We start from the raw sequence: 15711 nt of genomic DNA, 5'->3' as shown, positions 1-15711 counted from the left end.
AAGGTATAAAGAACATGGTTGGAATTATTTCTAAAGTTGAGTCCTCAAGTTTAAGCATCATCATTTACTGTACAAAGATCAGTTTGCACAGTAGTGATAGAGATTATGTATATTCCAGTAGATTTACCTGTGACCTTCAATGTTTAAAAATGCAAATTGGGTGCATATTCTGTACATCAGTTTGGTTTCTGTGTGTCTAATATTTATATGAATATTTTATTACCTAGTATTTTCTTGGTTTGGGTGGCGAGCTTAGCCAGAAAAGAAAGAATAATCCCTGTCAGTCTCTCTATTGTAAAAGGAATTAAGCCCCCAGTTATTTGTAGATAGAGGAAGGCAGGTTCTGTAGTCAATTTTTGTCAGTGGAATTTTGGTTAATTGAGCAGAGAAATGTGTCTTCTGCTGCTTTCTTTTATGGTCTTCAGCTATCTCAGCAACTGAGTTTGTTTCTGTGTGTGTGTGTGTGTGTGTGTGTGTGTATAAAAAAGAAACAGTACACCAACATTTATATAAAACTCTTACTGTTAGAATTTGAGCAGGTAGATCCAGCAGCTAAGAATACAGTAAGCCTAGGGGAATCTCTGAGTACTTGAACTGTTGGGATTTTATCCTCCTACAGTGAATTCCTGGCTTCAACTGTTCTTCTCTTTGACAAAGCTGAATCTTATTATGTAAAAATATAGTTCTCTATTCTTTTTAAGGTGCTTTTTAGTATTACTTAATACTTGTACAAACTTTAATCTTTCTGCCTAACATTACTTAGTATATTTCTGTAAGGTTTTGATATGGGTATTTTTGCTTCTTGTTTCCAAAGCTTACAGATACATTCATAAATCAGTCTCCCCTGACCATAGTTCAGTGAAAACCGTTTCATTCTGCTTGAGATTCTTCTTTCCTCTTACAAAATGGAAAATTCAGCAATGAAGTTCTGTTGCTCTGATTCTCACAGATAGCACAAGATACTCTGAAGGGTAAAGTAAAGCCTTACCCTTAAAATATTTGTCATGTTGCATGATGTTATTATGTGAAAACCAGCTGAAACAACTTTGAGGCCTTCCTATCAGGGTGATATCTGAGAGAGTACAAATTGATTGAAGGCCTCCCAGAAGGAGAGGGAAACTTATTTCATTAGAGTCTCTTGCTGAGAACATCTTGTGAGGCCTGCTCTTGGTTCTGGGCATGCCAATTCTAATGAATTCAGTCTATGTGTGCAGACTGAGACCTGTGGTCATCCGGGCTGATTACTGGCTTTTAAGACAGCCAGGAAAATAAAATGATTTTTAAATGTGTTGGAGCTGGAGGTAGAAACCCAAGATTTTCCTGATGTCAGTGAAAAGGAAATCAGCAATAATTCAGTATAATGGCCAAGTTGATCAGGACAGGATCTTGATCCTATTTCCGCTGATAAGAGCCAGTTGAACTCTGTCCATTTTACTGTTTTTGCAGAAGTTTTGATTTTATTTAAAAGCATCTTCTACTTTTTACACCTAAATTGTTTTCATTGCTAAAAATTTCTCCACTTTCCCCACTAGAGTCCTCTGTTAAGTGTGTTTCTATCAATTTTGTAACTATTTTCAGCATTAACTAGGTATGTTGTACTGATGTCTTCATTCTTTGAACCCCTAGGACATTTCCAGTTACAATGACAATTTCAGCGTGGAATGAACTCCATTCTGTAGGGTAGAATTGATTTTCTTCTGTAAACCCAGGCTGATCATGAGGTGAGCCTTGGGTGAGATGGTTTAGTGTGAGGTGTCTCTGCCCATGGCAGGGGGGTTGGAACTAGATGATCTTAAGGTGCTTTCCAACCCTAACTATTCTATGATTCTATGAGTTTCCCTGAAAGTCTGAGTGGATCACGTTTGTATTAGACTGTTTACAGTTCTTTTTCTGTGTTTCTCACAGGACAGTCTTTCAGATCAGTAGGGTTTTATGGAATATGTATTCAAATTGTTTGAGTCAAAACTTGTAAAAAATGCATGTCTTCTGTTGCTGGAATTGGAGATCTTTAGGCAGAGAATGTTTATGTCTCTTTCTAAATGAATTGACATTTACATTTTCATTGTTGTCATCTCCTGCAGATGAGTCAACAGTGAAGGACAGGCAGTCTGGATAATCCTATATATATATATATATATTTACATACACATGCACACATCTAAGAGGCCATGTGTTCCTGCAGCTTTACTGTCTAGAGTTTGCTGTTTAGTGGCTTCTGCAAAGCTAGGGTGAGATTAACGAAGGACACCGGTAGGGAGAATTCTAAATTACAGGTAAATGATTCTGATTTTCTCCTCTGCATCTGTTTTAGGGTCTTTGTTTGTTTTAAATACTGTCTGCCATGTACTGAAGTTGGTATAACGAGAGTCCTTTGGCTAGAGAAGCTGCTTCCTCTCATCTTTCCCCAAAGATGTAAGAACTGCTTTGGCAATCATCTTTATTTAACCTCACCCGAGAGCTGGCTTTAAGTGTTAGTAATTCAGTTGTGTAGAAAAGGCTACAAGGAGTTTTTGGAAGCAGTTTTGGTGTCAAAGAACTGAAACATCCAGTTAACCTTAAAAATATAATTCTGAAGAAAGCAAAAAGGAATTTAGGTTGTCTGCTACAAATGTGCTCCAGTACAATAGAAAATGGAGTGTATTTTGGTAAATACATAATTAAAATATGTGGCATAGATAATGAACCAATACGAAGTGCGCATAGTTTGTAAAATAAAGCACTTATTTCTAGCCTTAAAAATAATCTAAAGTACAGATATGGTGACTGAGTTAATTTCTCTGACATGCATTCTACTATTTTGAGTTGTAGTAACCTTAAAATCCTACACTCTTCCATGCTTCCCTGTTTTCCTCCTCCTTGTTTGAGAATGGGAGAATAAGTGGTGAAGATGATATTTCAACTGGTACAGGATTTCCAAACATAGTAAACTTCTGTTCTTAGGGATTATAATAGATGTGTCTAGGATCCAAGACAAGTTTGTCCTAATTCAGGAATATAGGAGTATTTTGATGTAGCTACTCTGTATATTAGAGATTCTTGCTGATTGCGAAATCATTAATATGATCACACCATTGAAGAGATGAGGAGGACAACTCTAAGATAAAATACATAGAGACCAAAGTAATGATTGAGAGTTAGAGAAAAGAAGGAAAAGCACAAAAAGAGCTTTTTGATGTACGGGACTATTGATCAGAGAAATGAACAGTGTGGAGAAAGAAACAGGAGCCATGTTGTGAGTCGTTTTAGGTTTATGTCACTGATTTTCCTTTAAGTGTTGTTTTTTAACGGTATTGCTTTCTTCTTTAGCTTGAGCTGTCTCTTTAAAAGTCGTATGGGATGGATATGACCTTGAAAAATAATGGGATTTAAAATTGTTTTGACTCTAGTGCAGCCGTAGTCTACCCATAAAGGTTCCCTTTTGTCAGCACCTTCTCAAGTGGTACAAGTTTCCACTGCTTCAGCACCACAGGGTATATCTGCTACACTCGGTACCGTAGGTGAGCTAGAGAGCTGTATTGATGTCCAGGACCCCAGAGCCCTGCCCGCCAGTATTGTGTGTCAGGAGGACAAAGGGATGGCGCCAACCGTCCTGCTCTACGCGCCAGTAACTAGAATTAATTACAAACCAATCGAATCCGTTGCAGCCAATTGGTAAACTAATTGGTAATTTTAGCTGTACATCTATATGTAGTTATCTGGATGCCTGTAATGACGCTTTCAGAGCCACTTTTGTTCTGCTTCATCCTGCTTGACAAAATGGCCCTCATAGCTTTAGGGAGAAAGATGTGCATCAGTGAATATGGGGCCGCTCCAGCTGCTTGTCTTGTTTGTATTCCCTTGTTCATAAAACATGACTCGGGTTACAGCTGCATGGTTCTGCTCTGATCATTTCTGATAATGTGTAGCTAAACATTCCTTAAAATAGGTTAAGCCATTTACTGTATTTTTATCCTGCACCAGCAAACTCCAGGAATATAACTCATAGTCAGATTGCTTCTTTTTTTCTGGTGAGGAATATCCCAGTGGCAGACTTGAAGAGTAAATGATTCAGAATTGAATTTTGCTTTCTGTGCTCTTATTGTTAGTAACAGTCAGCACAACTTAGTATGGGCTGACCTAAATGGACATGAATTGAATTAGAAAGCTGAAATTTTATTAGTGAAATGGAAAGAAAAGAACTGGCTAAAATACTTGGCTTGTTCATTTCTTGTAGCAGCCTTTATTTAACAATTATTTGGGAACTGTAAACCAACTGCCTGGTAAGAAAGATTTTTGTTAGCTTTTTTATGGAGTATTTCAAAACAAAGAGCAACTTTTACATCAGCACTGCTGTTCTGTTTGATTTCCCTTGTGTTTGACTTTCTGGTGACTGTTCCCTTAGAAGAACCAGCATATGCTCCTTGTCTGTCAGACGTACTAGTTAAAAGAACACTTACGTGAAAACTGAAGCTGAATTTCAGACTTGCATTTGTGTTAAACAAAATGAATAAACGTTCATTGAGTTATATGAAAAAGCACTTTCATGCATTAGAGGTCATTTTTTTATTAAAAGGATAATTAAATGTAAAGATGAATAGGACGTGATTGTAGGAAAATGTGCAGCATAGTTGAGTGTTTTCAGTGTTTGAAGTTTTACTGTTAAAATCTATATTTTACACAGAAGAAAACAATACATTGGCATTTGTAATGGTTCCCAAAATATTTAAAGTAAATAATTATTTGCTTTGATATGCCTTTGACATAGTAAAGAATTTGCAAGACAGCGACACTTTGTCATTTGTGTTTTTCCTTGTACCATAAAATTACGTCTGTATTTTTAACACTGCGTGTGAAGCTGATGTAAGTTTTTATCGAAATCAAACTTCATGTATGGATTATTTTCAGCATGTTGTCATCATAGAGTACAATACACATTTTTCTTGTCTTTGAAAGAGTACTTATGACAGCTTCTGTTTGTGATTGATGTGATCTCGGACTGTCTCCCTTACAAATGCATTATGTGCTTCGTTGGGCAATAATCAGCTCTGCTGAGAGGGTGCCTTATGCCACATTCAGTAAATTATTTTTGAGTTTATATGTGGAATATAAGTAATTTCCTAGCTCCTTACATGGTAAAGAGTTGCTCCTTTCTCTACCATTGACAGTAGACAACTGTAGTTTGCTCAGGGAACAAAGCTAAGAGTTTAATTGCTGTGCTTTGCAGTACTGTCTGAGTAAAGACTGCAGGATCCCAGTTTACCTTTGATTTTTATTGTTTCTGCATGTAATTGGACTTTTCTGCAGTGACTGCACGTGTACATTTGACCAAACTGGTAAGTCAATAATTTCTGAAAGTTCAGGATATTTTTATCAGAAACAACTCTTTTAGTTTCCTACTGTTCAGCCCCTGGCATTCTGTGTATGGATCTTCCCTGATACAGTGTGAAGTCAGGTTAATTTTATATGTCTTTCCAAACAGTTCATTTTGTTAGAGACCAGCCTGCAGTTTAGAAGAGTCTAACTACTTAATCAAGGTTTTGCACTGTTTTGAATGAAACTCCAGCACACCCACATCATTTCTCACAGTATGTGTTTAATCCTACCTGGGAAAGACAGGATGGACCAGATTGCTCTCAAGATCCCTCCCAGTTGTGTTACTTTATGATAACATGTAAATCTTTCAAGCCATGAATTGTGTTAATGACTACAACCTTCAGTGGTTATTCATATAAAAATGCAGAAATACTTGGGGAACCCTGTATAGCTGAGAAGTAATTTTTAAAATGGTAGAAAATTGATTGGTTTGTAATGGTCAAGAAGTATAATCTGGGTATTGGAGTTGTAAGGTCTGGATATGTTGTTACTACATAAGTAAGAATATGAAGTTAGTGTCTTGTTTCACTTGTTAAGGTGTGCTAATCAGAGAAGAGAATGTAAACTTTGCAGTTTCCCTTGGTTTCTTTCTCAGCAAGTTTGTATCAAACATGATGATTTTTATAAACCAAGTGGAATGCTCTGATCTTTCTCTTTTTGCCTCTCAAAATACCACTCTTAGAGTCCTTTCGATCATAAAGTGCTTTATTAGTACAATAGTGCTGCTAATCTCACACGAAAGCAGAATGTCTGTCGCTAACCTGTATGTAAGCAAGCAGACATCAGGTGAAAATCATGCGCACGTGGAAGCCCATAGGTACAGGGGATGCTTTGCTGAACTTCAGAGACATAAAAAGCATTTTTTTTCTAGTGCAGGGATCCCAGTATTCTCCAGGAGGAATTCCCTTCCATCTGATGAGTTGCCTTTGTGTTGCCTTGTGTATTTTTACTTCACAAACAGGTTAATCATGACAGTTTAGTCTCCTGCAGGTCTTTCAGGTTTTCCAGGCAGCTTTGCTTATTTGATGAATATGTCCAGTGTATTTTAAAAGAAAACAACTCGGACAAAAACATTCCTGAAACTGCGATGCTTCAGAATTGTTTTCTTGCCTAATTTTGCTCTTTTGTCCTTAGGCATTTGTGCTTGCCCAGATGTGGGAAAACGTGCATGTTTTTTGATAGGATAAATGTTTTAATGTTTGTTCACATAAAAATCTTAACTATCGGGGCTATTTTGTTTTCAGGGGGTTTCTTTGGTTTTATTCTTTATGAGAACACTACATACCAGTAAACTTTGTACTTCATTTTCAGATCCTTTATTGAGGTGGAGGGATTTGGTCTTTTAAATACTGAGGTTTATGTAATGGTTGCTTTTCAGGAAGTCCTGATGATGCTTGATAACTATGTAAGGGATTTCAAAGCATTGATTGACTGGATACAGCTACAGGAGAAGTTAGAAAAAGCCGATGCGCAAAGCAGGTAATTTGATATATATATTTTAATCCACATGCAAATACTGTCTCACAGTAAACTTTATTTTGTAGCAGAGATTCAGCAAATAGAACCAATTTTGGGGTTTGCTCTGGGGCCTCAGGAAGGTTTCATTTTGGACAGAATTTGTGTGAAGACACAGAGGGGATGTTATCCACCCTGGTAGTGTTAGCAGTGAACAGCTGTGCTGGGAATGGTAAAGGGTTTGGAAGTACAGGATCAGAAGGGTAAAACTCATGGTGTCCTTAAATTTGTGCCTACTGCTCGGTTTGTGCCTTGGTGTCCAAGTTTTAGCTTTGAGACGTAAATGAGAAGTAGGGTTTTGCTGGTATAATTTGTGCCTATAGAAGATATGAGACCTATAGTACCTGTGGAGTGATAGACTCTAGTTCTTCCAGTTTGCTTTGTTAAGTAGTGAGTTCAAATGCTCATCGCATGGGTAGACACAAAAAGTAGACCGAACATGACAGAATGGTTTTATTAGTCCATTATAGGTTGTTACAGTCCTGCTAGTAGTACTGGAACAAGCTAAAAAGTACTTCATGGAAGTGCTTTTCTGAATCTGTCTTCACCAGCACTGGCTTCTGCAAGTTTGGGGTTGTTCTGAATTGCCAGTTGCCACTTCCATGTGTCAGCTGCAGAAGCAGGAGTTGAAAATAAGAAATCTTCAATGAGCTGCATTCCTGCTTCCCTGGCTTCCCCTTGGGCTGCATCTGTTTGGATAAAAATGTCTTACGTGATTTAACCTGTTCAATTACCTTTGCAAGTACCTATGTATCAGTAAATGTTATTGCTGGCAAAGCGTGGTACATCGCAGTATAGTGCAAGTGGATGGTGATATATTTGGTCAGTTCTAAAGGTTTTGCTATACTGGAGGTATTTGGTAGAGGGATAATTATTGCTAATTTTAGTTTGAAACCCTCCTTTCCTGAACTTGCAGACCTACTTCATTAGCCTGGGAAGTAAAGAAAATGTCTCCAGGACGCCATGTGATTCCAAGTCCATCAACAGACAGAATCAGCGTGACATCAAATGCACGAAGAAGTTTAAATTTTGGGTATGAAACCAGATCATGAGTTTATTAAAGCTAAAATAGGGGTTCATTTGAAGCAGAGTTCTTGAATACATATTTTGTATGGTAATCAATATGTTGGTTGCTGTTTATTAAATCATATATGCAATGATTTGCATTCATGAAAGAAAATCACAGGGTCTGTAAAAGAAAATCCTACCAATATTTAGTTTTTTACTTCATAACGTATTTAATTACTGGTCATTCCAAAGACCTGAAGTTGAAATACAAATAGTGTGTTCTGTGTTGTCTGTTCAATACTTATCCTACTGCAGAACAAAGGTCAAAATATGTATAATTGGCATTTAAAAGCTGGCAGTGTTTGCAATGCGCATGGCCAGCTGAGTGTGCAAAAGTAAATACAGGTCAAAAAGAGTGAATGTAAAGTGAGACTATCAGGATTCTGGTGAATAGCGAAACTGATACTGATTAAAACATAGTACGTACTATATACTGTAATAAAGTATTTTTTACTTGTTAAAATGTTTGAAAGCAGATTTGAGCAGCCCTCACTGTCTGGTGCTGTGTCAGTTCTGGAGAGCGCATGCATGTTCATTTTGCATCTTTCTCAGGGTGTGTTTTTTAGTTCACTCTGGTTTGTTGGAATCTCAATTACGTGTTACCCTGTTTCAGAAGTAGTTACAATGTCCTTGTCAGAGGTCTAACATTAGAACATCTGGTCAGTACCTCCTAGTATTGAGCTCTCTCCAATTTTGAATATAAAATAGTCCTGCAATAATACCACAAAGTGTGTTTGGTGGGAAAACTGGTCCAACAGTGGCAGTCTCCTTGTAGATGTATGTATTGATACCTACCTGACAACGTTTGAGAGGTGGCTGCTTAAATGCATGATACCTGCCACTGTGGAAATTTTTGACACAATGCCAGGAATTAGTAGGATAGGAATGTAGGACATAAGAGCAGGCAGTGGTGGTACCATTGTAGAAATTCATAGTGAATGACTCGTACTGTTGGTCATCTTCATCTCTTCCCAAAAGCAGCGTAGAAAAAGTAGGAAGGGTGCAGAAACTGGACATGGGAACAATCAGAAGTATCCAACAGCGTTGATGCAAAAAGAACAGGATTTGGAAAAGAGGTAACAAGAAGGTTGTGATAAATAAAATCACATATAGGGAAGACGAGTAAGAAAATGTCCATTATTTTCCATTAAAAGGAATTGGGAGGACTGATTGCAGTGATCAGACACCAAGCTTAAAATGGCAGAAGTGTTTTCCAAGACTTAGTATGCAGAATTTGTTATCTTGCAATGCTTTGGATCCCAAAAGCATAAATGATTTCAGAAATCAGTATCGCAAAGATTAAAGTCCATTTTTGATCATTAAACACACCTTTGTTATCACAACAACTTTTCAGTGTGAATTGCTGCAACCTGAGAGTGTGTCGAAGGAAACATTGTTCTGTACTGCACATTTGGATAGTCTGTTTGCTCAGTTGTATGGAACTATCAGAGTAAGGGGCTTGGCCTCTTTTGCTGATTTCCTCACATGAAGTGATACTGCATCCCAATAGGATCAAGGAAGCTTATTAAAAAACAACCAGCCATGTTTTTATAATTTATGGACTTATTCCTGATAGCTTATTTTTCTGATGGCAGACTTGATAAAAATAGCAGTTAATGACAAATTGACATCTCACTGTACTTAACAGTCTGGTTATGTGGGGTATTCTACACATCTGTTTGAAACTTGCAAGATCTCTATTTTATCCTTGGTTTGCTTTAGCTAATGAGGCAGCTGGGTTTGGTGGACTGTTTTGATCAGTGTTGTAAAGCTTGGGAAAGAAATCAGTTGTACGATTGCAGATAAAGTTACTCTTGTTACAGAAGAGAATTCAACATTTCTTGAACATTGAGTCTTTCCTTAGTGTTACCATTTTCCAATTTGAAAAAGTTTGCTTGCATTCACTTTAGTAAAACTGGGCAGGTTTTTGCTGTAGGGCAACTTGTTACAGAAAGCAAATTAATGGGATAAACCCTGCAGTTCTGTCCTTCCAGAAGTTCACAGTTCGGTTGGTCAGTGTTATTTGGACCTTTCTGGAAGTTAATAGAATGTCCATCCAGATTTACAATTTATTTTTGCTGAGTAGGTGATGGAAAATAGATCTATCCATTTATTTTACCTTGGAACAGAGTATGCGATGGATTTGTGTGATCTACATTTACAATTAAGCCTGCACTTGTTTTTCCTTTGTTAAACTCCCTGTAAAGTAATGAAATGAGGCAAGACCCAGGAAGATGCAATAGAAGAGCTGTTACGTTGGGCTGTACATACTGTATCTTTATTTCTGTGATTGCAAAATTCCCTGTCAGAGGATGCTTCCTGTGGGAGCTCTGTGTCCATCACTAGAGTGCTGAATGTGTCTTTAGTCGTTAGACATTTTAAAGAGTTTAATCTGAGAATTTAGCTTCTTGTTAATTTATTTTCACTGGCAACTGAGTAGAAGGAATTTCACCTGGAGATTTTTCTCCTGGTGCAGCACTATTTTCTATCTTTCCTGTGACTGGGAATATGTAATGGGCTATCAAAATAGTTACCTAATAGAAATAACCCCCCCCACCACCACCACTTCAGCTGCTGATTCATTGTTTCTGTGGTGCATTTGACCTTTTTCATGTGTTGAATTTATAGGGATTAAGCTGAGGCTTTAATATTCAAGAACTACTTTTTAAAACTGGAAAGAGAAAAGGAGACAGGCTTTGTGAAGAATTGCTATATCTTGTTTTAAAATAGGTTCCAGTCTTTGGATCTAGCTCTCAGACTGCCTCATTGAATGCCAAGATTAGAGAGAGAGCGTCCTGACAAAGTTTTCTAACAAACCATACTGTTCTTTGATTAGCCACTAAAAAGAGCTCTGACTTTCATTTAGGAACCCTGCAGTGACCATTTCTGCCACCCGCCTGGCTCCTGGTGTAAGTTGGGCAGATAAGGTAAAAGCCAATCATGGAACTAAAGCTGCCAGTCCTGAGCTAACAACAGCACAAACCTGTGTGCCACCTCCAGCGCAGAAGTCATCGCGGAAAAATGGCAAGTCCCTTTAAGTGGCTTATGGTATTTGTACCAGCGGTGTGGTGTAAAGTCAGTTTTGGGTGTGCTAACCTATTTTCAAACCAAAAGTAAGTCTAATTTTGCAAAATAAAATGTTTAAATAAGGTATTGAGGTAATAGATGAATGCAACCTTACATTGTAGTAGATATGTTTGAGACGAGTTGTGTTTTCCTGTGGAGGGAACATTCCACTGTATTTCCACTAACTGGGGTTTGATCTGTTAAAATACCAGTGCATAACACCCCGAGAAATGGAAGGTTGTTGATCACAAACTGACAATCTCACTGGCTACAATTTGGATGGTTTAACAATTTAAAGAATCATACATTCCCAGGACTCTAAAAGAGCTCAGGATAGTTTTATGTGCCCAGGGAGACAGTGTTACTGGAAGTGTGCTGAAGTAACAGCTGATGCTTTTTTCTTTGAAGGCAAGAGTTACCACACTCACAAATTGGTTCTCTAAGGATTCTCCTCAGAGAATGCCTGATGCGGGGTCTTTTGTTCTGGAAGTGATTTATTTATTTGTAGACATAAAAATGTTACCATTTGCTTTATAGTTTCTTTGCTCACACTGGAAGCCCAAGGTTGTCTTCAGAGAAGCATTTCTTCCATTTATTTTTTTTCACGTGTGGTCCCAGATAACTTTCTTCAAAAGCAGCAGGCAGGATGGAGAACTGGATGTTCTGAGAGGAATTAAAAAAAAATGTTCATAATTTGTTTTTTTTTTTTTTTTGAAGAAAAATTACTGTAAGAGCATGGATTAATTTAAAATAGTTGTACATTCAATCTAGCAGTAGTAGAGGACATGTATAGTGGTGTGCAGACTTGTATATTCTGAACCTAATATACCTTGTCCAAATGCCTTGCAGTTTAACACAAGTGAGTTCAGTAGCATGTGGATTGTTACAGTTAGCAAAGAGCAATCAAAACCATACTCTGAAAACAGTTGTTTAAATGGGAATTGATTGCTGCTGTTTTCCTGAGGGAATATCTTGCTGTATATAGTTGCAGTGAGCTGGTTGGAGAACAGTAGCAGTTTGGCTGAGTTTTCAGCACCGTAACAGAAGGTGTAATTCCACTTCTAAGTTCTGTCAGTCTTTGAAGCTGTTCATAATGAAACCCTTGTCTGTTGATTATCACTCATATTGATAAGTGACAGGCTCCAAGCTGTTGTTAAAATGCTTTTATTAGGGGTTCCTGTGTGTATGGAAAATTTTATTAGCTACACAGGGAATAAAACTGATCTGCCTTTCCATATGGATAACTTATTTTTAAGAGGCTAAAAGGAAAACAAAAAATCTTACCCTTAAACCTTTTAGGCATTTAAAGGGTTGAAGAATCAGTGCTGTGCTGTGTTTTATTGCCCGTTACCTCCAGCTGATGAGCTTCAAAGAGAGTGTCCTGTAATATTGGCCTGTCAATGTTCAGTAATTTTCAAAATCAAATGTACTATACAATTCAGACTTGAAACATTTCATTTTAAGAAATAGTCTTATAGAGAGGCTTTGTTTGTTCTTAACATTCCCTTATCACTGACATTCAAATGACTGGAGAATTTCAGTGATTTTTCTTATGGCTGAATAGTAATGTTTTTAACCGACCAAATTCTCTTTAGGAGCATGCTGGTCCTTGCATGGAGGCTGGAATCACTTTGGTAAAATGAAATTGACATCACTGATTGGAGCACAAGAGAATCTGTGAAATTTACATAGAGGGAGTTAGTCACAGAGGCTCTTCACATGCATTATTGAAGCAGATATGAGGCTTGTGTGTCATTTGCTGTGCCTGTTCCTCAGCTAATGCACTCCAAGCTGCTAGGTACATTCAGGCATTGTAAGTGGGAGGACTCCTACCAGCCTGTAATGCTGTCTTGGTGACCCTGAAGCCCAGCTGGGGCTTGCAGGGGCAAGATTCCCCTAAAAGACATGTTCTCCAGTGATTTCCAACAGCGTTATCCTTAGGTCTCAGAATGGTTTTGTGAAGTGGACCAGTGGTGTGATACTATATCTGTTCATGGTTGATGGGATTTCCACATTTAACTAAATGAGTCCACAGGGAGAGAGACGTTTTTTTTTATTTCCTGGATGCACAATTAAATTAGCTTAAATCATCTTACCCCGTTTCCATCATTAAACTCTACTGTTGAATAGAAATATAATTTTGTCTTTCATGCCTGAGTGCTTTCTACAACATAAAACACAGTCCAGTCTTAGCTGTCAGACTAGTTTGTAGTAAGAGAAGAGTTTGGTTTAGAAACAGTAGTACACACAGGCAAGAGTAGCCATTAAAAGCAGTCAAACAATTAACATCTCTAATTAAAGTCTTGTCTATTATCTGATCATCTCTTGTTGCAGTTTGTAAATTTACCTCTTCTTGCACCACTATGCTTTGTCTGGGTTTTTCTTTATTTTCTTGTTCTGGTTTTCATGTCTTCTCCCCTCTAACTGTGTTTTAGCTGAGTTCATGTTTCCATATTGGCTTCCAGATTCTCAAGCAGTTGTGGGTTTCCAAAGTGCCTCTCAGATACAGTAATAGTACTTTAGATATGAAAAAATAATAAATGGGGCTGAAGTTCAGTAAAGAGTGGGGAGGGTCAGGTAGGCTTTGATAGCGCATTATTTGCAAGTGAAGTTTTGAAAAGGGGCATGCATCTCTTGCTGTAGAGCTTTTGAGAGTTTTGCACGTTCTTGCCTGGCTTTATTTTCTTGATGTTGCATATTGATGCAGTTGTGAGGCTGCTTGGCCAGTTCTTCCACATGGAGTAACTTCGAAAGAACAAGGCCCTGGTGGCTGTGAGGGCCTCCAGGTAACAGATGGCTTGTCACTTCCATGTAATACAAGAGCAAGCAGGGACAGAGAGCTTCAGATGAAACTAGAGAATGATCAAGGTACTCAAATGAATTATTCATTAACAAAACTCTGGGAGTAATCAAACCCAGCATGTGATACTTAGCATGTGGAGGTGGCTACTGGGCTGTATGAAAAGAATTCCAGACTTAGGGAAAAAAGGGAAGGAAAGAAGGAACAAGGGTGCCCTACTGAGTATTAACTTTGCTTCAGATTAGATATGTTCTAATGCTAATAAATGTATTAGCTTTGCAAACATTTTGTTAAAAATATGCCTTGAAATTGATTAATATGAAACTGATAAGTGAATTAAAATGGAAAAGTAACTTCTTGTGCAGTTGTCAGATGGCATCAAACTGTTAAACTGCGTCCAAATAGTTCCAACAGTCTGAATGCTTGCTTTCATTAAAACCTGGGTTGTATTTAAAGAATGCACTGAACAATAGTCTTTCAAACACAAGTTCTTCTGTGCTGTTAAAATAATTGGATGAGTCTTGAATCAGTAATAATTCTGAATCTGACAGTGAACAAATGCAAATTAAAAATTGAACATGTATGGCTTTTACTAAAAAATTCATTCTTATCCTAATAGGTGTGATTATGGCTTTTCTGAGCTCTGAACAATTTTATTCTCATTAATTCTGTCATTTTAGACTACTAAAACCCAAGGAATCAACAGGCAAGTCAGGCGAGAATTGTTCGAGGTTTGGGGTTTTTTTGATCGAATTAAATTAAGTAGATTTTAGTAATATATATTGGAAGACTTTAGTGCAGCTATTAGTAAAGTATAAGCAAGGCGAATATATCTTATTATCTAGACGTTAGTAAAATTATCTTTAGGTAGTAGATACCTCTAAAGGCATCTTTTCTATGTAGGAAAGATGCTCTTCTGTAAGAGCTGACTTTGATTTTCAGAACCAGCAGAAGTGAAATCCTCCAACAGTCTTGTTTGACAGGCAAAAGGAATCGCCATCCCTAAGTCTGCTGCAGTAAAGCAGGGGCAGGGTTTCGGTTGAGTTCAGCAGCCTTCTGGATAGTCTCTTCATTGTCTGCGTATTACGTGCCAGGGACAGTTCTTGGCCAAATTTTATCATAAGCTATATACAGCAAAACCTTTGTGGTCCTACTAATTAGGAAAGTCAGTGGGGTAGGAGCAGCTGTGATATACAAGGGGCCTAAGCAGTCCTTGTCCCATGTGATGCGGGGCTATGACTTACACAGGCTGTGTGCCTGGGGCTTTGCACAGTAAATTTGTTTGTGATTCTTGCAGAATTCAAACCCTATTCCCTGGAGTATTGTTGAAGGTAAAATTGTCTCTGAGGGTGTAATGGCATGTTCTCATCGCTTGGTCCTGGAGGTAACAGTATTTTTTCCTCATAAAGAGGAAGGAATGAAAATAAGGCCAATGTGCTTACAGGGGTCAAATGGGGAAAGTCTGTGGTAAAGCAAAAAATATAATCTCTATCTTTTTTATTTCCTTTCCCCTCTCATCAGTGGTACATACTGGAGCATGTGCGAGTACACGGAGCATGAATGAACACAAAAAGGCTTTTTGCAGAGGTGTGCTCTCTCTGGTTGCTCTCAGTCAGCTGAAGGGATCAGCTTTAGTCAGTCACACAGAGATCTGGAATTTTGTTTACTTCAATATACACAGTGAATTTTCTAATGTAAAGCAGTTTCAACAATAAAATACCATATGGGATTACATTTTGCATCTGTTCTACTATCACTGTTCAGCTTTGTGAGCAATTACATAGTTATGTCAAAACTATTGCACAAGCTGCTCAGTTCAGATAAATTTCAGAACAGTCCTGTTAATTTCACTGGTTACTCGTGATTTACAGCAGCCATTGGTGTAGGCTGCTGAGATGTTAAAAGAGCAC

At 37.8% G+C, this 15711-nt stretch overlaps 1 protein-coding gene across 1 annotated transcript in view; it reads left to right on the top strand.

The window, feature by feature from the left end:
• The window catches only part of SCAPER (S-phase cyclin A associated protein in the ER), a 147067-nt gene that overhangs the window by 18183 nt on the left and 113173 nt on the right, over positions 1 to 15711 (top strand). Inside the window, exons 6-8 of the mRNA XM_061347689.1 lie at positions 6731 to 6831; positions 7784 to 7900; positions 10802 to 10959. Of these exons, the coding sequence (XP_061203673.1) occupies positions 6731 to 6831; positions 7784 to 7900; positions 10802 to 10959 (376 nt within the window). The remainder of the gene's footprint in view (positions 1 to 6730; positions 6832 to 7783; positions 7901 to 10801; positions 10960 to 15711) is intronic.

This window comes from Neopsephotus bourkii, unplaced genomic scaffold (assembly GCF_033783945.1).
Source record: "Neopsephotus bourkii isolate Nb327-2 ecotype Australia unplaced genomic scaffold, CSIRO-AGI_Nbou_v1 NB_318, whole genome shotgun sequence".
NCBI lineage: Eukaryota > Metazoa > Chordata > Aves > Psittaciformes > Psittacidae > Neopsephotus > Neopsephotus bourkii.
The sequence above is the reverse complement of the archived record's forward strand: the minus strand, read 5'-3'. Positions and strand labels throughout refer to the sequence as shown.